The sequence below is a fragment of the Rhinopithecus bieti genome, unplaced genomic scaffold, assembly GCF_001698545.2.
Source record: "Rhinopithecus bieti isolate Rb0 unplaced genomic scaffold, ASM169854v2 scaffold_53274, whole genome shotgun sequence".
Classification (NCBI taxonomy): domain Eukaryota; kingdom Metazoa; phylum Chordata; class Mammalia; order Primates; family Cercopithecidae; genus Rhinopithecus; species Rhinopithecus bieti.
Genome location: NW_016820812.1, coordinates 492,381 through 516,679, shown reverse-complemented (window position 1 = coordinate 516,679; position 24,299 = coordinate 492,381). Strand labels below are relative to the sequence as shown.

Genomic DNA, 24,299 nt, shown 5'->3' with positions numbered 1-24,299 from the left:
AGCTTTGAAGTGTACTTGTGGTTAATTTTGAGAAACAGTAGAGAATATCATATATTAAAGCAATTCTTTTATAATCACATATGTGGTACATTTTCAGAATGAGGTTTTGAATTGTTTTATAATGGTTACACATTATAAAAAGCTACTTGTATTTGCTGAATTTCAGAAATTGAAAGTCTTTAGTTGGATTGTTGCCTCCTCCCAAGAGGCCTTTGATTGTTCGGTCATATTCCCAAAACAGCTTTTGCCTACATTTATTTGTATTTGTCACATCAAATTGAAATTGCTAGTTAGTTTATTGTTTTCCACTAGCGAATGGGTTGGCAAACGAGTCCATGGGCAAAATCTGGCCTACTACCTGTGTTTTGTAAATGAAGTTTTCTCCCACAACCATGCTCATGTGTTGTATATTGTCTATGACTCTTTGCCCTACAGTGACAGAATTGAGTAGCTGGCGGCAGAGACTGTATGGACCCCAAAGCCTATAATATTGTCATCTGGCCCTTTACAGAAAATGTTTTTCAGTGCTTACACTAGCTTGTAAGTTTCCTGAAGAAAAATCTTGTTTATAATGACCCTGCACCTAGCGTAGTGCTTCATATATAATAGTGAATAAGGAAATGGATGAATTAGAAATCCTTCAAAGTTGGCCCTAATTAATATGTGTTTAATATTTAGCTATAACAGGTTATATTATTAAATGTGATAATTTTTTGTTAAAGTGAGTTATGCCAGTATAGTCAGGCAATAAATATACCATCTTTCTGTCTGTCCTGTTTGTTAAATTATATGACTCAGATTGTTGTTTTTATTAATGGGCAATGACAGTAATTTGATTTGACTTCTTTCTTTGAAGTATGGTTTATTTGGTTTCTCCCAATGGTATGGAATTGATGAAAAAGTGAAACACCATATAACTGCTTTCTTAATTATTTTGCCTCCTCAAAATTACAATAGAGTAGGTGGTAAGTGTGTGAAAGGTGACTTCCAAGAAGCAGAGATTAGCTCAAAATAAAGCTCACCACAGGCCTATCTCCGAATCTTAAAAAAAATACACACACACTTACATACGCACAGGTAAATAGATTCTAAATAAGAATTTTAGCTGACAGACCATAGCCACACATTAAAGTATGTATTCACCAAAGATCAAATAAGGTTAGTATCGAGAATTTGAAGCCAATGTAATATAAGAAAAATTATTAATCATTTATCATTTAACTAAAATGTTTGAAATAATATATCAACATACATTAGTGTATCATTTAATAACATAATGTTCATTTCTGATAATGTGCTAAAAAGCAAAAATGCAATAAGGGATATTTATGTGAAATAGAAGGGAATTAGGTGCTCTCTGTCACCACTTGTGTGCGGCAGTTTTGGACATCTGTAATGAGCCATGAAACAATGAAGTGTGAATATTGGGAGGAGTAGAGAAAACCATTTATTTGTGGAGACTCTATATTAATCGAGGGCTTTCAAAGAAATATAAGTGCGTAAGAATATGGATAAATAATGGATGAATGAATAGGTTGATGAAGATTATTGCTGAAGTTCAATGTCAGAAATAAAGAACTTTTATTCTTCTTACCTATGAAGACACAGTGTTTTAAAAATAAGATGTCCCACATGGCTTAGTGTATAATACTAGTTAAAATTCTAATATAGTTTGCATAAGTTGAGGAAGTGATAGGGAAATTTATGTGGAAAACTTTGCAACAAATGCGATGATTTAAAACAAGTAAAACAGCAACACTGGGGCAGAGACTAGCCGACTTTAAAAGAATCCTAATATGTAATGATACAAAATGAATAATAATTTATTTAATCAAAATAGGACAATGGGAATAGGAAGTGCAGAAATGAATCAAAATTGGCACTTCATATTATTGAATTAATGACTTTGCTTCCCTATGCAAGTCATTTTTTTAAGAACATAGAATCATGTCAAATCATATCATGACACAGATGATAGAATTAGTAGACAAGACTTTACTAGAGTTATTATCACTATATTCCTGTGTTCAAGAAGGTAAAGGAAAACATGAGCCTGGTGAGGGGATACTTGGGAGATACGGGATAAAAAGACATCAATCAGATTTCTAGAGATGAAAAACCCAATGCCTGAAATTTGAAAATACACTGCAGAGAATTAGATATTGCAGACAAAAGACTAGTGAACTGGAACACATAGCAATAGAAACTGTCCAAAATGAATTACACAGAGAAAAAAAAATCTACAAAAAGGAAAATAGAACATCAGTGAGTTTTGAGGCAGAATCATATATTCTAATATTATGTACTTAGAGTCTATGAAGAGGGGAGACAAAACCATTTCAAGACATAATGTCTCCAAATTTTCCAAATATGGTGAAAACTAAACACAGAAATCCAAGGAGCATGTCCGACTGAGCTCATGGTCACTCCTATTCCCTTCTCCTTAGCCTCCTCTAGATACCTGTGTGCCACCCCTTTCCTCCACACCCTGGATTTCAGGAATACTGCCTCCTGTGTTGACTCTCCGTGACCTTTTCAGTGGCTTCATCACCTCTCCCTAGACCACAGAGAGTCCCTGACATGTCTTCCTGGCTTCACTGTCTAGTTTCCCTTCACACTTGTTATGACCGATTCTTTCTCACAAGGTTCTTGCCTAATAGATGCTCTTTGCTGCAGGCTCCTCAGCCTCATAGCCTCAAAAATGAAAAAGAAAAAAAAATTCTGACACTAAACACTGTGGAGCAAGGAAGAGATACAAGAGTTCTCCCTTTCCTTATAGTCTGGCCGCTCCCAGCCTAGGCCCAAGGGTTTCTTATGAGCCCAAACCTATGGGGTTCCAGTGTTCATCTACTACCTGGGGCCAAGGGACAAGCTGCTGCCATCAAGAAAGAAGCCTGAATGCTGATGAATCTCAGGGAGAAGAGCACTTTCTGACAGCAGGTCTTCTCTCCAGCAGCTGCAGGCTGGTGGGGTGTGCCTGCACACAAGACTTGGGGCTAGGAGGGTTCAACAGGATGCACGGGCCAGTGAATACAGGTGTAAAAGGGGCCTTTGTCCTGGCCAAATCCCAGCACATGCCAGAACTAGGAAGAAACGTCAGAGCCAGATGGTGCTCAGAACCACTGTCGGACACTGTCATGATACAGCTATTTATCCTTTATCATTAAATATAAATATACTGAAAAAAAATTCTGGGAGAACTAAAATTTAAACATAAGAAAACTCTTAAATCATAAGAGTAGACTTACCTAACTCTAGTAAGAAGATGTTTCCTATTTATAAAATAGGAACATCAGTTTCAAATTTGATAAATTTAGTAGAAAATATGAAGTAGACAAATGTATTGGTAATAGGCAGATGCATTGGATAATACACATTGGTAATAGGTAGATGCATTGAATAATACACATAATATTAGCTGCTTAATCCAGATATATATAGATCTATAAAGATAATACCTAGTTATATTGAATAGACTGTTCATATAAGAATCAGCATACATAATACTTGGTGAGTTTTTTTTTTTTTTTTTTTTTTTTCGAGACAGAGTCTCGCCCTGTCACCCAGGCTGGAGTGCAATGGCACGATCTTGGCTCACTGCAACCTCTACCTCCCAGGTTCAAGCGATTCTCCTGCCTCAGCCTCCTGAGTAGCTGGGATTACAGGCATGCGCCACCACGCCTGGCTAATTTTTTGTATCTTCAGTAGACACGGGCTTTCACCATGTTGGCCAGGCTGGTCTTGAACTCCTGACCTCGTGATCCGCCCGCCTCAGCCTCCCAAAGTGCTGGGATTACGGGCGTGAGCCACTGTGCCCGGCCACTTGGTGAGTTTTGACACCACAGTGCTGTCTAGGGAAAACTCTTTAACTGTGTTTTTTCTCTACTCCCACATGACGATAATCATCCACACAGAAGATTTCTGTGACAAAACGTGTGGAGGTTTTTCCCCACACACCAAGCAGCAGACACAAAGCTGCTCTAATTCACTTCTGACACGATCCACCTGGAGATAGTGTCAGATCCCACAAGTTGGATGCTTAGTCTCCAAGGCTGCCTCATGCCACACCAGTCACAAGTCTGGCCCTCTGGAACTTCTGACCAACTGGCTTCAAATTGGGGTTTCCACAACCCGCTCTTTGGGTTTAATTTGCTGGAATAGCTCCTAGAACTCAGGGAAACACTTAACCAGTTTATTATAAAGGATATTGCAAATGATGTAGATGAAGAGAGAGGGCAAGGTACAGGGGAAGGGATGCGGAGCCTCTGAGCCCTCCCTGGGGCACCACGTGCTCCAGGGACCTCCATGTGTCCAGCCATCTGGAAGCTCTCTGAACCCATTTCTCTTGAGTGTTTTGTTTTTTGTTGTTTGTTTGTTTTTGAGACGGAGTTTTGCTCTTGTTGCCCAGGCTGGAGTGCAATGGCGTAATCTCGGCTCGCTGCAACCTCTGCCTCCCAGGTTCAAGCAATTCTGCTGCCTCAGCCTCCTGAGTAGCTGGACTTACAGGTGTCTGCCACCATGCCCAGCTGATTTTTGTCTTTTTAGGAGAGACAGGGTTTCACCATGTCAGCCAGGCTGGTGTTGAACTCCTGAACTCCGGTGATCCGCCCACCTCGGCATCCCAAAGTGCTGAGATTATAGGCGTGAGCCGTCATGCCCGGCCTTTCTCTTGGGTTTTTATGGAGACTTCCTGACATCACAATTCTGTCCCCCAGGATATAGGGCAGGACTCTCGCTGGGGAGGGTCTTAAGACCCACAATCAGAAAGTCCAGGAAAGATTAGAGTCCTGGCTTGGGCCAGGTGAAAGGAGGGCAGGAGGTCAGAGACCTTCCCCTGAGGCCTCACACACCCAACATCATAACAAAAGACTAACGAGATGAAAACTTATGTATATATCATAACACCACAGATGCTAAGCTCTTTATACCTTATCTCTGAATACTGTTATCCTCATATTAGTGATGAGGTTTACAAAGGTAGATAATTGTGCCAAAACAATACAATCTGCATTTGACAGAGCCTAATTTAGCCTCTATCAATTGCTGAAGCCTACTTTCTGAAGCCTATTTTATGACTACGTAAGAGCGTGCACTTCCTGAGATAACCAAAGAAATAACAAACACCTGTATAGCACTTACTATGTTATAGGCCGAGCACTTTGTATATATTAACTCATTTAATCCTTACAACAGTTCATGGATGTCCATATGATTGTTGTAGTTTTACAAATGAGGAAATTGAGGCATAAAAACGTTTAGCTTGCACACTTAATCAGTATGTTATGCTCAATCTCTGAAATGAAATTTAACTGTAAGATATAACTCTTCTTTACGGAAAGAAAGGAACACTTGTGCACTGTTGGTGGGAATGTAAATTAGTTCAGCCATTGGGGAAGACAGTGTGGGAATTCCTCAAAGACCTAAAGACGAATGCCATTCAACCCAGCAATCCCATTACTGGGTATATACCCAAAGGAATAGAAATTGTTCTATTATAGGGACACATGCATGCGTTATGTTCATTGCAGCACTATTCACAATAGCAAAGTCATGGAATCAACCCAAATGCCCATCGAAGATAATCTGGATAAAGAAAATGTGGTACATATACACTATGGAATACTATGCAGCCATCGAAAAAAATGAGATCATGTCCTTTGTAGGGACGTGGATGGAGCTGGAGGCCATTATCCTTAGCAGACTAATGCAGGAACAGAAAATCAAGTAACACATGTTCTCATTTATAAGTGGGAGCTAAATGATAAGAACAAATGGATACATAAGAGGGGAACAGCACACACTGGGGCCTATAAGAGGGTGGGAGGAGGGACAGGATCAGGAAAAATAACTAATGGGTACTAGGCTTAATACCTGGGTGATGAAATAATCTGTACAACAAACCCCCATGACACAAGTTTACCTATGTAACAAACCTGCACATGTACCCCTGAACTAAAAAAAAAAAGATATAATGTAACCATTACAGAAGTAAAATGATCAAATATAATGTGTCACTGAGAGGATATAGGCACAATTTTGTTTGTATCAAAGTTAATATTTTTGAAGTGCACTTTGCTCACAGACATCACCAAAATACATCATAACCTTTCATGAGATCTATTGCAAGAAATAATTGCAAAGGTAAAAATGTTCAAAGGTGTTAATATGCTGTTTGTAATAATGAGAAAAGATAAATAGCTGGTAGACCCACAATCGGAATAGTGAAGAAAATGAACATCAGCCAAGTTCTTGGACTTTGCTGGCCTTGTTTTAGTCATTATACTTGATTGTTTCAAATTTATTCCCTGCAATAACTATGACATAGGTGGTGATGTCATTTTTATAGAAGAGCAAACTGAGGGTCAGTCTAATATAATTGACCCAGATTTTCTAGAAATATTGGGCCCTTAACCATAGCATCATGAGCATGGTGCAATATTATATGTCATTAACAATGATACGTATGGAGATATAGAAATCTATGCATATTTTAATTAATAAAACCTTCAATATGTTTGTAACACTGTAATCTAGAAATTGTTAAAAGAAGTTGTAGGAATTTTATCTGATAGAATTATTTGGTTTACTGATAGCTTTCTTTTTTTTTTTTTTTTTTTTTTTTGAGAGATGAGGTCTCTGTCACTCAGGCTGTAATGCATGGTGCAATCATAGCTCACCACAACCTTGAACTCCTGGGCTCAAGCAGTCCTCTTGCCTTAGGCTTCCAAGTAACTGGGACTACAGGCGTGCACTACGATGCCCAGCTAATTTTTTATTTTTTGTAGAGATGAGCTCTTGCCGTGTTACCCAAGCTGGTCTCATACTCCTGGGCTGAAGCTATATTCCCACCTTGGCCCCTCAAAGCAGTGGAGTTACAGGCACGAGCCATCCCCAGCCAACTGTCTTCTATTTGCATATAAAATAATTTGCATATAAAAAATTTTGCATATAAAAATAATTTTGCATATAAAATATATATATTTAAAATGTGTACATTAGGACTAGGACATTTGTCCTGTTCTACTTGGTACTTGACTCTTAAAGCAGATTTATGTGTTTTTAAATTGTGAACTTACACTTTAGGTCTAGAGAAATGTAGGGAATTGTTGCTGTTCTCAGTTAATAGGAAGGTTTGATTTGGTAGGAAGCCAGTATAATGGAGTAGTTACTTCAACTCTATAGTCAGACAACTAAGGTTTGAATCTTAGCTTCACTACTAGCTGTGTGATATTTGGAAGGTCTTTTTTGTTTGTTTTACTATTTTCACTACAATTATTTTTTAATGAGAGAATTGATGTAAAGGTTTAGCAAGTCTGGCATAAAGTCTTAAACTAGCTACTATTGTTATCAGTAGACATTATTACTGATTATAAAACTTTTAAGAGTTGGTTTTACTTGAGACCAGAATTGAGGTCTGTTAGACTACTTTAGTTGTCTGTCTATTCCTGCCTAATTAACTGCCAGACACTTAGTGACTTAGCTCAACCACCATTTTATTTACCAGCTCACAGTTCTTTGGGTTGGTAATTTGGGCTCAGCTCAGCTGGATATTTGGCTGGGCTGGGCTAGGTTCTGCTGTTCTTCGTTGGCGTCTCTCCAGGGGCCTGTTTATAGGTGAAGAGTATCTAGCTGAGCCTCAGGCTCCTAATTCACACAACATCATTTCTGCTACATTTTATTGGTTAAGTCACAAGGTTAGCCCAGATTCAAAGGGTGTGCAGTAGAGTTCACCTTTTGATGGGAGTTTCTGCAAAAGACTTTCTAATCATTTTAAAATTTGCCATATAAACAAAATAATGGAAAACCCTATTTCATACTGATTAAGATCAATAGTTTGAAGTTTGACTTTTGTTAGGGAATAAAAAGTTTACATTTGATTGCCAGGACACTGTTAAAAGACTCAATAATATAACATTTATAAAAGAAATCAACTTTGATATAATTGATAACTAAAATTTTAAAATACTCTTTTAGAAGTTAAATTGGTCTTTTTAGAAAATCTGAAATACTCAATAAATTAAAATGAAGACAATTAAAATGAGGACATAATTTTGATTTATCCCTAAAAGATAAGGTTCCACTTGTGAAAAAAGTAACCAAATAACAGTTTTTTTCTAAATCCTCAAAGGACAATTTTTAAAGTGCAAACTTAATACCCATTATACCATATAGTAGTCCATTTTAAAAAACTGTAATAGTATTCAACCTGTTTAATCTTGTCAAATTATATACTAAGAATAATTTGTGTCAAATACAGTAGGTGGCACTGTGATAAAACTTTTGTTCCTGTAAAGAGTTGCGTTCAGGCTTCATCTGTGTATACTCTTCTACCTGTGGTGTTGCTAAAAAAAAAAAAAAAAAAGGATATTTCTAAATAAGGCAAGTCTGAACAGAATGTAGCAACTTTGTTTAACTTAATACTCATTTATTTACAATTTTTTTTAAACCACAAAATTAAGTACAGTACTGTTAGTGTTCCTTGAACTAAATTCTACCAGTGGTAAAAATGGAGTTCAGTATAATTGATCCAGAGGCACAGATCTTAATTTCTCAAAATAGTTTCATATGTATTCTCACTTCACATAAGTTACTCTAAACTTCTCATTCTTTATAACCAGGGTTTTAAATTATTTATTATGTAAGCTGAAACAGCAAAAAAGAAATGCAACATGAAGCTACAAAAGAGTACATTTTAATACAGTGATTCTGTTGTACTTTCAGTATTTCATGGTGCTCTTGAGTCTTCTCCTTTAAACAGAAATCTCAGTGTAAAAATCATTACTTGGATAGCATGAACAGTTTTTTATTCCTCTGAATAGCATTTTGTAAGGTGAGTTTTAGAAAACTTGATTATTGTACATTAAAAGCACAAGGTAAGACTGTTGTAAGCATAGGGATTTGGGTTGTGTAGTGTACTGAAGTGTAATGATGCAACTATCTTACTACTGCATTTGCATTGATTCTGGTTAAATTAGTGCTTCCTAGTCCTGGCATTGCAGGTTTCTCAGTCATCTGTGAGACATCCTTAAGAGGTTTCAGGGATTCTGATTCAGGATTCGTTACAGCGCTGGCCTGGGTAAAATCTTGCTGCCATTTTTAATGGCAGATGTGTCATGAAACATGACACACCAGAGCATATTTCATCTTCTTGAAATTATCTTTGGTCTTTTGTTTCAGCTTTACTAGGAGACAGAAATCCTTATTTAAAATTCATTTAGCGTGTTTGTATAAATTACATTTTGAAGTAGGTAAACATTTAGGAAGCAGCAACAAAAAACATAGTCTTAGAAAGCTTTTATAGAAATAGAAATACTAAGTTTTTGGAAACATGTAGTAGTTATCAAATATGGAAAATAAACATTTGTGATACTAATAAGCATTGTTTTTCTTCCTTAGTATTAAAAAATGCGGCTTTTTTGTTATTTTGGTGTTAAAACATGAAAATTCTAAATGAAATTTACCCTGTCATAATGTCTCCTCTCTCCTTCCCCCTTCGAGTTCTGACAAATTAGTTAGAATCTCAATTTAGACTGTGATCTCTTACTTAATTTTTGTTTCTCTTTTAAGTTAAAGTAACGCCATCCATTGCTTTTTTACCTTCTGATTGCCACCTAAACTAGCAAAACTGCAGTTGATTGTACATAACTGTTTTCCAGCTGATTACCTGGCTCAGGCATTTGATTCTCTTTGTTTGGACTTGAAGACAGAAGAAGGAAAAACCTTGTTTTTGGAGTATCAAGCTGTTCCAGTAATATTAAGTCATCTAAGAATATCCAGTAAAGGACTCCTGTCTAATGTTATTGACAGTTTGCTCCAGATGACGGTGGAATCTAGTAAGTTTTTAAGTTCTATATGTGTAAAGAAAGCAGGATGATTTTTCTGTCTTCATCTTGTCTGAAGGTATAACTCCACATATCAGATACTATTGCTTTTTTTTTTTTTTTTTTTTTTGAAAAAGAATTTTTTTTTTTCCCCAAGTTGGAGTGCAGTGGCACAATCTCAGCTCACTGCAACCTCCAACTCCCTGGTTCAAGCAGTTCTCCTGCCTCAGCCTCCTGAGTAGCTGGAATTACAGGCACACGCCACCACGCCCAGCTAATTTTTGTATTTTTAGTAGAAATGGGGTTTCACCATGTTGGCCAGGATGGTCTCTATCTTCTGACCTCGGGATCCGCCAGCCTCGGCCTCCCGAAGTGCTAGGATTACAGGCATGAGCCACCACGCCCAGACTATTGCATTTTTAAATGCTTAAGAATATTTTTGGTGCTATTTAATTGAGTCATTAATAATATCACTAAAAAATTAGGTAACGTCTCCAGGGACTCCCCAGCTAAACACAAGTAGAACTGAGACTTAAAGCCAGATCTCTGACTCTAGACATAAGGCTTATTCTACCGAAGCACTGTAACTAGATTTTCCAGGTTTATTTTCTTCTTCTGTCCCAAAATGTCCTATATTGTCTGATATGTTTAATCAACGTTTTTAGCTATTTGTAACTGTTAAAATATTGGACTTATAGTTGATGACTGGCTACCTAGATTAGTAATTCTGGAGTTTTGTGTTTCGGTTTACTAATGTAAGGAGTAGAATGAAAAGTGAAAAGTTAGTGAACTGAGGGATCTAGTATTACTTCAGTGCCTAGATTCCCAACTTGTTTCACAGGGATTTTTCTCTTAATGAGAAAACAAAATCATACCAGATGCAAATGTCTGTTCATTAGAAACAAATCTTTCTGAATATGACAGAGATGACATCTTTCTCATTGTCGAAGGAAAACGAAATATAATTTTATGAAATAGTTGACCTGCTTGGGTGAAATGACAATTGTGGTACTGCAAATGCAAATTTGAAAAAATTCTATTAGATGAGATAGTCAACAGTCATTCACATTTGTTTACCATTGTTCAGGTTACTCTCAAAATTCAGCCGGGTGCAGTGGCTCATGCCTGTAATCCCAGCACTTTGGGAAGCCGAGGTGGGCAGATCACTGGAGGTCAGGAGTTCAAGGCCAACCTGGCCAACACGGTGAAATCCTGTCTCTACTAAAAATATAAAAATTAGCCAGGCATGGTGGTGTGCGCCTGTCCAGCTACTCAGGACACTCAGGCAGAAGAATCGCTTGAACCCAGCAGGTGGTGGTTGCATTGAGCCAAGATTGTGCCACAGTACGCCAGCCTGGGTGACAGAGCAAGTCTCTGTCTCAAAAAAAAAAAAAACAGCAACGCTGTGCCCTTCTTGTTCAAATCAATAAGCAGTATCTGATGGTGATCACTACTAAAGCCATATTTTTTTTCAGTGATGTGAAAAATTTGGAAGTTTGGAAATGGGTGAATCTTTGATGATGTCTGTCTGAAGAGCATATACTTGCTTGAATTTTAATGTAAATTCAGTGCCTGTTGGTCAGCTAGTACAATTTATTAGAGGGATGAAAGATTGATCAAAGTGTAGCAAATACTTCTTTAGCTGTTGGTTTTTCATTTTTGTAGGTTTGAGATTGGAAACCCCTTTTACCATGTATTTAATTTTCTCATGCTATTTTTTTCTTTTTTTTAAATTTTAGATTTAGGGAGTACATGTGCAGGTGTGTTACATGGCTTTATTGTGTGATGCTGAGGTTTGGGTTTCAGTTGAACTCGTCACTTAGGGTAATGGCATCCAGCTGCATCCATGTTGCTGCAAAGAACATTATTTCATTCTTTTTTCATGGTTGCATGGTATTCCGTGGTGTATATGTACCACATTTTCTTTATCTGATCCACCATTGATGGGCACTTAGGTTGATTGCACATCTTTGCTATTTTGAATACAGCTGCTGTAATAAGCATGTGAGCGCAGGTATCTTTTTGGTAGAACACTTTCATTTCCTTTGGGTATATACCCAGTAGTAGGATTGCTGAATCGAATGGTAGTTCTATTTGACTTTTTAATAATAGCCGTTCTGACTAGTGTGAGATGGCATCTCATTGTGGTTTTGGTTTGCATTTCTCTGATGATTAGTGATGTTGAGCATTTTTTAATATATTTATTGGCCACTTGTATGTCTTCTTTTAAGAAGTATCTGTTCATGTCCTTTGCCCACTTTTAAGGGGTTGCTTTTCTTGTTGATTTGTTTGAGCTCCTTGTAGATTCTGGATATGAGTCCTTTGCTGGATGCAGAGTCTGCAAATATTTTCTCCCATTCTGTAGGTTGTCTGTTTACTCTGTTGATAGTTTCTTTTGCTGCACAGAAGCTCTTTATTTTAATTAAGTCCCAATTGTCAATTTTTATTTTTATTGCATTTGCTTTTGAGGACTTTGTCTTAAATTTTTTGCCTAGGCCAATGTCCAGAAGGGTATTTCCTAGATTTTCTTCTAGGATTTTAATAATTTGACATCTTTCATTTAAGTCTTTGTTCCACTTGGGTTAATTTTTGTGTATTGTGATTTTCTTTGTTGAAAATCAGTTGGTTTAGGTATGTGACTTTGTTTCTGGTTTCTCTGTTCTGTTCCATTGGTCTATGTGTCTCTTTATGTACCAGTACCATGGTGTTCGGTTACTATAGCCTTGTAGTATAGTTTGAAGTCAGATAACAGGATGCTTCCAGCTTTGTTCTTTTTGCTTAAGATTGTTTTGGCTATTTGGGCTCTTTCTTGGTTCCATATGAATTTTCAATTTTTTTTTTCTAATTCTGTGAAGAATTATTTTGGTAATTTGATAGGAATTGTGTTGAATCCATAGATTGCTTTAGGCAATATAACCATTTAAATGATCTTAATTCTTCCAATCCATGAGCATGGAATGTTTTTCCATCTGTTTATGTCATCTGTGATTTCCTTTAGTAGTGTTTTATAGTTCTCCTTGTAGAGATATTTCACCTTCCTGGTTAGATGTATTCCTAAGCATCTTGTGTGTGTGTGGCTGTTGTAAATAGGATTGCGCTTTTGATTTGGTTTTCAGCTTGAATGTTATTGGTGTATAGAAATGCTTCTGATTTTTTTTTCTTAAATATGTTGTTTTGATGTAAGCTACTGATTTTGTACATTGAATTTGTACCTTCAAACTTCACTGAAGTCATGTTTCAGGTCTGGGAGTCTTTTGGCAGGATCTTTAGGGTTTTCTAGGTATAGAATCCTGTCGTCAGTGAACAGAGATAACTTGTCTTCCTCTTTGGATGCCTTTTCTTTCTTTCTCTTGGCTGATTGCTCTTGCTAGGACTTTAGTATTTTGTTGTAGGAGTCGTGAAAGTGGGCATACCTGTTTTGCTCTAAATTTTAGGGGAAACCCTTTTAACTTTTCCCCATTAAATATGATGTTGACTGTAGTTTAGTCATAGATGACTCTTACTGTTTTGATGCCTAGTTTGTTGAGGGTTTTCTTTTTATCCTAAAGGGATCTTGAATTTTATCTAATGGTTTTTCTGCATCTATTGATAAGATCATACGGTTTTGTTTTAATTCTCTTTTATATTTACTGATTTATGTATATTGAATCATCCTTGCATCTGAGGAATAAAGTCCACTTGATCGTGGTGGATTACGTTTTTGATGTGCTACTAGGTTCCGTTTGCCAGTATTTTGTTGAGGATTTTTGCTTCTGTGTTGATCAGGGATATTGGCCTATAGTTTTCTACTTTTCTTGTGTCTTTGCCAGATTTTGGCATCAGGATGATACTGGGTTTTGGAATGAGTTAGGGAGGAGTCCCTCCTCCTCCATATATTGGAAATAGTTTCAGTAGAATTGGTATCGGCTCTTACTTTGTTCATCTGATAGAATTTGGCTGTGAATCCATCTGGTCCAGGACCTTTTTTTTTTTTTTTTTTGGTTGGTAAGGTAAGGGTTTTATTACTGATTCAATTTTGGAGCTCGATACTGGTCTGTTCAGGGTTTCAATTTCCTCCTGATTCTATCTTGGGAGGTTGTATATTTCTGGGTAATTATCCATTTCCTCTAGATTTTCTAGTTTATGTGCATAGAGATGTTCATAGCAGTCTCCGAGGATTTTTTTAAAATTTATTTCTGTGGGATTAGTTGTAATGTCACCTTTGTCATTTCTGGTTGTGCTTATTTGGATCGTCTCTCTTTTTTTCTTTGTTAATCTAGCTAGTAGTTTATTGATCTTGTTTATCCTTTCAAAAAACCACTTTTTCATTTCGTCGATCCTTGTATAGTTCTTTTAGTCTCAACTTCATTTACTTCTGCTCTGTTTTTATTATTTCTTCAGCTAGCTTTGGATTTAATTTGTTCTTGTTTTTCTAGTTCTTGTAGGTGTGACATTAGGTTGTTAATTTGAGATTTTTCTTTTTTATGTAGACATTTAGCACTATAAACTTTCTTCCTTTTTTTTTTTTTTTTTTTTTTTGAGATGGAGTCTTGCTCTGTCAGCCAGGCTGGAGTGCAGTGGCACGATCTGGGCTCACTGCATCCTCCCCCTCCTGGGTTCAAGCTATTCTTCTGCCTCAGCCTCCTGAGTAGCTGGGACTACAGGCGCACACTGCCACACCCAGCTAATTTTCATATTTTTAGTAGAGTTGGGGTTTCACCATATTGGCCAGGCTGGTCTCAAACTCCTGACCTCCAGTGATCTGCCCACCTCAGCCTCCCAAAGTGCTGGGATTACAGGCGTGAGCCACCGCGCCTGGCCTCAACTTTCTTCTTCACACTGTTTTTACTGCATCCTAAAGGTTTTAGTATGTTATATCTTGATTTTCATGGTTTCAAAGAATTTTTTTATTTCTGCCTTAATTTTTTTGTTTACCCAAAAGTCATCCGGGAGTAAGTTCTTTAGTTTTCATGTGTTTGCATGTTTTTGAGAGTTCCTCTTTGTATTGATTTCTATTTTTATTCCACTATGGCCCAAGAGGATTCTTGGAATGATTTCAGTTTTTTGTTTGTTTGTTTGTTTGTTTGATTTGTTGAGACTTTACTGAGCATGTGGTCAATCGTAGGGTATGTTTCACATGCAGATGAGAAGAATATATGTTCTGTGGTTGTGGGAATGACCCATGCCATTTAATAAAAGGAAAAAGTTGCTGCAAAAGAAATCTCAATGGAATTTATTTGCAAATGGGTTATCTTAACCTTACTAAATGGGCATTGCTGACCAGCCTTGTGAGTTGCGATGTTTCAAAGCATTGTGTTTACAGTGCTCTAGGGAGTGCAGAGCTTCCTCAGGAGTCTTCACAGGCTGGGAGGTAGTGTCAGTGGGCCTAACTCCAAGTGCCTGTGACTGGTTCCCATTGCATATAATGGGGGATTTTGGATTTTCAGATTAGGGATGCTCAACCTGTATAATGTGGTGATTACAGTTAATAACAGGTATATTACATACTTGAAAATTGCTAACAGAGTACATTTTAAATGTTACTACCACAACAAAGCAAATATGTGAGGTAATGGATATGTTATTTAGCCTGATTTAGCCATTCCGCAATGTCTACGTACTACATGATATTGAAATATATTGTACATGGTAAAGATATATAATTTTCATTTAATTAAAAAACCAACAACTATCCCAGAAAAATATATCTTTGCTATCAAAAGATACGTAACTATTTTGTGTCTTTTTTCTACAGATGGTTTTCTTGATGTTGGCCACCTTTTCTTTTTTTTACATGGCTAGATACTAGTGCATATACAGTTGCATATTTGCAAGTAGGCTATGTTTATCTGTTTAAAATGCAAGAAAATCCTAGGAAATATTACAAGGACATACTTGAGTTGTTCTGTTTAAATTCTTTGTGTCAATTTGGGTAAAAAATAATAAAGATAACAAAGAATCATCAAAAACTTTGTACTATACTCCAGGCATTAAACTTGTTCTGCAAATCTAGAACTTACTTCTGAACATATCCATATTGTTTAGTTGCAATATTAGGTTGTTAATTTGAGATCTTTCTATCTGATGCAGGTACTATTTTCATTGACAAGTTTTATTGATATGAACAACATAACTTCTTCCCTTTTGCTGTTTTAAATTTATTCAATCATTCTATTATGTTTTTTATTATTTAGGAGATTAAAGGAAGGATAATTTCAATGAAATTATAGATGCAATATTTCTAACAAAGCACCAACCTTATCCTACATACATATAGTCTGTTTCCTCAGTTACAAGCTTTCACATGGAAAAATTCCCTTTAGGAAATACAATGGGAAGATTTATTTTTAATAACTGAATAATATACAACTGTAGCAAAGGCTGTACTGTAATTTAGATGTGTAGTGTTTTCAAGAAACATTAGAGAAGCCAGTGTAGCTGAAGCAGAGGTAGTGAGGGCAGAGAAGTAGAAGAATCAGGAAACAAGCTGGGTTGCTCATTGGGAAGAGCGTTGTTGGGCATCATCAAGACTTGGGGATTTTTAGGTAGTAAAACTCCTAGATCTTTTTCTTTCTATTCTGGTTTGTTGACTTTAATTAAGTGAGGAGCTTTTTAATATATTTCTACATAACCTTTGTTTTTAATTATTGCTTAATATTTCATTATGTTTATCATCATTTATTATTTATTAAGGCAATTGAGTTTTATGAAATTGGATAAGAAAATTGATTCATTGGCATTCTTTCCCAGCACAAAAGAGCTTTGAAGTTGTTCTTGGTCAGCCACTTCAGGGATACGTGGCACAGGGACCTAATGAACTAACAGTTCCTTCTGTAACTTCTGAAGTCTACTTAAGAGTCAATTAATGAGCGCTTGTAGCCATATATTTGCTACTGGCCTCTGAATGCTGCCAGATTTACAGCTCTATTAAAAGTTACATAATCACTTTAATGATGGTTTGCATCCTCTTGTTTGACACTGTTAACAAAATCTGTTTCTAAGATAAAAGGCCGGTCTTTCTCGTGTGTAACACTAGATAATAGATGATGCATTACACTAGTGTGTAACACTAGTGAGCCCTTTTTGGTCAACTTTTAAGTTTGTGTTATATAGCATATTTTGAAGAAACCCATTCTAATATTTTGTGGAAAAAAAACAAAACATTGCATATGATGGGGGATAAAATCTAACCCACTAATTAGTGTGGTAGAAAAAGCTAAGAAAGCGAATAATTAAATATCCGGATGATGAGCACACTATTTTTTTTTTTTTTTTTTTAAAGATTAAAGTTCTCTAGCTATTTAACTTAGGGAATTATTTTTAACAAAATTGTGTTTATTGTTTAAAAGGTAACACATTCAAGGCCAGTTGTGGTGGCCTATGCCTGTAATCCCAGCACTTTGGGAGGCTTAGGAGGGAGGACTGCTTGATCCCAGGGGTTTGAGACCAGCCTGGGCAACATAGTAAGGCCCATCTCTACAAAAAAATTAAAAAATTGGCCAGACACGGTGGCTCATGCCTGTAATCCCAGCACTTTGGGAGACTAAGGCAGGCAGATCACAAGGTCAGGAGATTGAGACCAGCCTGGCTAACATGGTGAAGCCCCATCTCTACTAAAAATACAAAAAGTTAGCCAGGCGTGGTGGCACACACCTGTAGTCCCAGCTACTCGGGAGGCTGAGGCAGGAGAATCACTTGCACCCAGGAGGCGGAGGTTGCAGTGAGCTGAGAATGTGCTATTGCACTCCAGCCTGGGCAACAGAGTGAGACTCCGTCTCAAAAAAAAAAAAAAAAAAAAACCAAATTGGCATAATGGTGTGCACTTGCAGTCCCACCTACTTGGGAGGCTTTGGTGGGAGAATCGCTTGAGCCCTGGAGTTCAAGGTTGTACTGAGCTATTAACATGCCACTGCACACCAGCCTGGGCAAGAGTGAGGCCCTGTTTTAAGAAAATAAATAAATAGTAACACATTCACATATCTCATAATTTCAGAAGTACAAAAGTGAGAAGTCTGCTTTCAGTTACTGTTTCCCTCCCTGGAGGGAACAACTGCAGACACACAAACACACACACACAAATACATACTCATTTTTACTTTTTCCTTTTTATCACAGGAATGCTACTAAGTTTTATATATATTATGTATATAATATATAATGTTTGTTATTGTCAGCTTTATATCTTAAATATATATAAAGATCTTATATAAATGCATAATTTCTTCATTAAAATTCATTCATTTAAGCAGACCACCATTGATGGATATTTTGGCTGTTTCTAGTCTTTGGCTAATATAAACAGTGCTTCTGTGAATAACTGTATACAAAACTTAAGTGTGTACATGTAGGAGCTTATTTGGTAGTAGTGATTTCGAATTCTCTGTCAGTTAATTGATGTATCTCCATTTCATTAGGATCAGTTTCTAGAGATTCATTTCTTTGTCTTTTGGGGAAAATATTTCCCGGTTTCTTCTTTTTCTTTGACATTCTCTGTTGATGTTTTTCTGCCATAGACAAAATAGTTACCTCTCTTAGTCTTCATGGACTGGACTCATTCTGGAGAAGACTCTCCCAAATCAGCCCTGACAGAAATTCTGGGATCTTTCATACCTTCCTGCCAGTCCTATCCACTTTCTTTGTTCTTAGTAGTCCCTAGGCATCTAGAATATTTCAGGTCCCTTCAGCTTCTGAGACCATGGAGACTAAAGCCATTTCCTCAGGCAGTCGCCATTTAAGGTGAGTGGTTGAACACATGGTACTCCCCTATCCATTCCCAGGTAGAAGCTAAAGAGCTGGGATTTTTGCCTGCTTACTCCATGATGAGCCAGAGGTAGAGGGTGGGGTGGCTATGGTGACCAATACCCTAAGTTGCTATGAGTGGCCAGAGTTTGTTGGGTTCTGTCAGTGCTCCAAGACAGGGTAGACATAGATCAGTTTTCTGGGTAGTTCCTAGAAAACTTTGGACATTAGACACATAGGGTACCTCTTTCTCTTCCTGGGGAGAAGCTAGGAGCTGGGGGATCTTGTTCCTGTCATATGGAGCTGTGCCAGAGGATTATGGTTTATAGAGGATTATAGGATGGTATCTGAATTGACTTACTGGCTTTGATGTGACTGGTTTCACACTTACTGGGATGCAGGAGCCTCTTAAAGTTTCTGGATTTCATAGAAAGGGAATTTGGCCATGGGGATTGTTGTGGAATCAGTTTGCTTGTTGGAAGAAGGAAGGTCCAGGAGTCCTCTTCTGCCATCTTGATGATGTCATCCCTTCTGCCTCCCTTTTATAAGGATACTTGTGATTGTAGTTAGACCCAATAAAACGATCCAGGATCATCACCTCCATCTCAGGATCTCTAATTTAATCACATCTGCAAAGCCTTTATCTTATAAGCTAACATTCACAGGTTCCCATGACGGAGATATGGACATCTTTTGGGGGAACCATCATTCAGCCTACCACACTAGTCCTTCATTTTTCTCTCCTCATCAGTTTGAGAATTTTCTTGGTACCAGTTTGCATGTGTATCTGCTGCATTTAGGGTATTCCATGTACAGGTAGAAGCATTTGACTGCTTCATTATGTCTTACAGTGCAGTTATCCTCAAGTATTGACACATTGAAATGATTAAAATAGGCCAGGCGCGGGGCTCATGCCTGTAATCCCAGCACTTTGGGAGGCCGAGGCGGGTGGATCACGAGGTCAGGAGTTTGAGACCAGCCTGGCCAAGATGGTAAAATCCCGTCTCTACTAAAAATACAAAAATTAGCTGGACACGGTGACGGGCGCCTGTAATCCCAGTTACTCGGGAGACTGAGGCAGGAGAATTGCTTGAACCTGGGAGGCAGAGGTTGTAGTGAGCCGAGATCGTGCCACTGCACTCCAGCCTGGGTGACAGAGTAAGACTGTCTGAAAAAAAAAAAAAAAAAAAGAAGAAATGATTAAAATATTACCTTATTATAAATTCCCTTTTCCTCCCCTGTATTATAAATAGTGCATTATATTGATTAAAAAGATACATGTAAATAGATTATATTGTTATATTGTTTATGGTTATTTTTAGGATAATTAAAGGGGAATTATATTTATTATGAAAAGATTCTACTGAGTCACTGGGTTGAGAACTGTTCCACTAGCTCAGCTATGTTTTTATATATATGTATAATTTATATAAATAGATCTTATATAAATAGATAGGAAACCTAGGGCTCTGAGAAATTAAGTGACTTATTTAATGTTACAGGGCTAGGGCCAGGGCAGTGATGAGAGGAATAACTAAGTCTTTTAGAAGAATAAGAGGTAGACCCAAGAGAGAAGCTCCCTGCTGGAAGCTAGGACTCCAGAACTGAGAGATTCCAGAGTGGGAATTACTGGTAGCACTAAGAAAAAAATAAAAGTCTTGAAATTCTCTCAGGAATGAGAAGTAGAAGGAACAACGTGCTTCAAAACTGGGAAAATGGCAGACTAGGAAGTTTACTTCGGGAGTTGTTAGTTATGAATATGGATTACCCTGCTCCAAGAGCACCTTTGTCCCTGGACTAGCACCACTCCCCAAGCCTTTGGCAAGTTCCTACTCATCTTTCAAGAAATAGCTCATCTTTAGTGCATTTCACACCATTCCTCCTTCCAAAAAGGAAAGAGGGTGGACTTGAAGAAAATACTGAAGAGGAAAATTCATTTGGGTGTTTTTCAAAGACTACCTAAGTCTATTCATACTATTGCTTTTTTTTTTTTTTTTTTTTTTTTTTTTTTTTTTTTTTTTTTTTTTTTCTTTTTTATTGACCCTTATCCAGTTGGAGGGATGGACAACTGAAGGTTTTGGTTGGTATTGAATGTTGCTGTGTTATGTTCAGCTTTTGAGTCATCAGAACTGGAATGAAAGCCTTACTCACTAAACATCATACATTCTTTGTCCCGTGTAATAAATAGCACGTTACTGAGAACTGAGGTGAATTTTCTTTAAAAAATAATTTTATTCTGATTACTCTTGCCTTAGAATTCTGAAAAGATTAAAATAGCTGTTATCTGAGGAACTTGGATTCTGAGCATTTAAACTGGAAAAATGTTCTAGTCAGTTATCGACAGGCTGATGACTAACATATGTGGACATAATCGTTACCAAAGAGTGTGCTGACTTGTTGACAGCATGTACTTTTAAAAAATGTACAACCGCTGTAGGAAATGTTGGCAGATAAATAATTCTCTTGAGAGATGTCAGTATTGACTTTTAAATTAATAAAAATTACATTTATTTTCTTAAGTTACCCGCAATAGATTTTTGTCAGATATCATATTAGTGTAGTATTGGTGCAGGGAGTCTGTGGTGCCCCTTTTTCCTTATTACTGAAAGTAACTTGTAGCTGAGAGTGGTTGTGTCTTCAGGTAATCTTTCTCAAATTGAAGATGTAAATACTTTCCACCAAGTTTATTAACTATAAATTTATGTAAAATATTGTGACTCAACAAAAGCCCTGAAAAAATTGTTTCAAGAAATAACTTAGATCCTTGCAGCAGAGACTGTGGCTTGGCTCCCTCATCATGATTCTCACCTCTTTCTACCTCACCTGCCTCTCTTCTAGAGACTATAACACCTAAAAACTTTCTCCTCCACCCTTTCATTGCTGGCAGGGTAGCTACATCTTTGACACACTTGAGGCCAGTAAGATGGAAACTAGAAGTCTGCTGAGAGTTTCTGGGAAACCTTTTGCTTTTCTTCTGAAGAAGAACAGATATAATTGGCACTCGTTCCCATACTGTCCTTCTTTTTTACTTTGTTGTATGGAACCTTTGACCATGACACATAAAAACAAATACTAAGGATATTTTCATGAGAAAACTTGAATAAGAAAAAAAAGCTAAGGATTTTGAGGCAGAAACAAAGAATCAGGGTTTCTGATGACGTTGTCTTGCACCTGAATTGGTTCCATGAAGTGCCTACCTTTTATGAAAGAAAAAAATGAAATTTTTTTCTATTTGATTAAGCTATAAGTTGGATTTTCTCTACATTCCCAGCTGAATTAACACAGATTTTATTTCATACTTAGAGTGGGTTTTATTTTACTTTATAAAAATTTTGTTTCCTTAAAGAAAAATTTTTTTCATAGTATTACACATGCTCAAGCAGAGCAAAATCCAAACATTAGCAAAATGGCTGACTAGGATGTTGCAGGTGCTTGTTTCCCCACAGAAACATCAAATAAATAGCTACAGACTGACTAAAATAACTTTGTAGGAAGTATGGAAACCGGTCAGAGATCTGTAGCAAACCTGCAAATGCCCAATCAAGAAAAAACCACATGCAAAATGATAGGAAATTCTGTGATAATTTTACTCACCCTTACCCTACTCTGTCTCTGGCACAGTGCAGCACAGAGAGAAGTAAATGGCCCAGTTCTCCATTCCCTTCCTCAGGAGAGAAGGATTTGAGCAGAACTAGTATGAAGCATTCTTGCCTATCAGTGGGTTACCCAAGAGACTGATTGCAGACTCGCCTCGTTCAAAGCACATACAGGGAATGTGGCATGGTTTGATTCTCAGGCTGATGGCCAGGAAAGGCAGTGATGGGCACTATAGCACATGAAGACTACAGGGAAACCACAGACCTGTGGATGTGTGGGAGGAAGGTTATGCACAGAGGAATACCATACAACATCTAAGGCCTTGAGAAGAAGCTTGGGTGAGATTCTGGGAAATTAAGATGTTTACAGGCAGCCAGAGGAAACAAGAAAAAATACAGAAAGTACACACAGGTCCAGATAGGCTGCATGCCCAGAAAAGACCTGAGATGACCTTAAGCACACTCCCTGCACCCTTCCCAGGGCTCAGGGGCTTGATAAGTAGTGAAGGTCTTTCATGTCAGTCTTCAAAGGCTGGGGGGGTGGTTTTTTCAAATGTCAGATTTTCAGCAAAAAATCATAGAACATGCAAAGAAAGGATGAAACCTGGCCCATCCAATCTTCAGAAACTATCCTGTAAAGACACACAAATTAATTGGATTTGCTCAGAAAAGACTTTAAAACAACTATCTTAAATATGCTCAATGAGCTAATGAGAAATAATGAAATCAGGAAAATGATACATAAACAAAATTTCTATCAACAAAGAAATAGAAATTATTTAAAAGAACCAAATTCTGGAACAGGAAAATACAGTAGCTGAATTGAAAATTTTACTAGAAGGATTCAACAGCAGACTTGAACAGGCAAAAGAAAGAATCAGTGATCTTGAAGGCAAGTTATTTGAAATGATCAAGTCCGAGGAGCAAAATCGAAGAAAAAAGAAAAGTGAACAGAGTCTGAAGGACTCATGCAGTACCATCAGGCAGACCAATTGATGCACGGCTGTCCAGAAAGAAAAAAGAGAAAGGGTGGAGAGATAATTTATGGAAATAATAGTTGGAAACTTACCAAATTTGAGGAAAGACACAGCACTACAAATCAGAGAAACTCAAGGAATCCACGTTTGATAAACCCAGAGTCTGACATCAAGACACATTATCATGAAACTGTCAAAAGTGAAAAACAAAGAGTATCTGGAAAGCAGCAAAGGTAAATGTGGTATGTACATATGGTAGAATATTATTCAGTCTAAGAAAGAAATGAAATTCTGATACATGCTACAGAATGGATGAACCTGGAAGACATTATGCTAAATGAAACAAGCCATTCCTTTTACATGAGGTGCCTGGAGTAGAGAAATAAGTAGATTGGTGATTGTCAGGTGTTGGACAAGAGGGAAATGGAAAAATCGAAGTTATTGTTTAATGTGTGCAGTTTCAGAGGAAGATGGAAAAAGCTCTGGAGGTGGATGTTTGCACAGTAATGTGGATTTACTTAATACCACAGAACTGAACACTTAAGAATGGTTAAAATGATAAGTGTTATGCATATTTAACACCAATTTAAAGAATGAATATAAATAAGCTTTTAGAACTCAAAAAATTCAAATGAACCTCATTATTTGGAAATAGTCATCATTAATGTTAGGTGAACATTATTTTAGACACATTCCTATGGTTGCGTTCACATGAAGAGATAGATGGATGGATAGAAGGAAATACTTTTACAGAAATGGCATGCATTATACATGTTATTTAATGAAATAGTATTCAACAGGAAAAATAAAATGGATTTGAGTCATAAATTTTTTAAAATATAAATTCCTGGCCAGGCGTGGTGTCTCACGTCTGTAATCCCAGCACTTTGGGAGGCCGAGGTGGGTGGATCTCTTGAGGTCAGGAGTTCAAGCCCAGCTTGGCCAACATGATGAAACCCCAACTCTACTAAAAAAATACGAAAATTAACTGGGCATGGTGGTGTGCGTCTGTAATCCCAGTTACTCGGAGGTGAGGCAGGAGAATCCCTTGAACCTGGAGGGAGGAGGCTTCAGTGAGCCGAGATCGTGCCACTGCACTCCAGCCTGGGCAACAAAGCAAGACTTCGTCTCCAAAAAAAATAAAAGTTCCTTCTGTTAAAAAAAAAACAAGATAAAAAACGTCCCAT

The 24,299-nt window shown here is 37.3% G+C and overlaps 1 protein-coding gene across 3 annotated transcripts in view; it reads left to right on the top strand.

Annotated features, from left to right (window-relative positions):
* Nucleotides 1–24,299, top strand: part of LOC108520525 (coiled-coil domain-containing protein 138-like) — a 40,383-nt gene that overhangs the window by 8,313 nt on the left and 7,771 nt on the right. For 2 of the 3 annotated variants that reach the window (XM_017859935.1, XM_017859933.1), the window contains exon 3: nucleotides 9,657–9,833. In XM_017859935.1, coding sequence (XP_017715424.1) covers nucleotides 9,657–9,833 — 177 coding nt within the window. Of the gene's footprint in view, nucleotides 1–9,656; nucleotides 9,834–18,313; nucleotides 18,524–24,299 lie in introns of those variants that run through there. The other variant, XM_017859934.1, reaches the window with a different exon arrangement.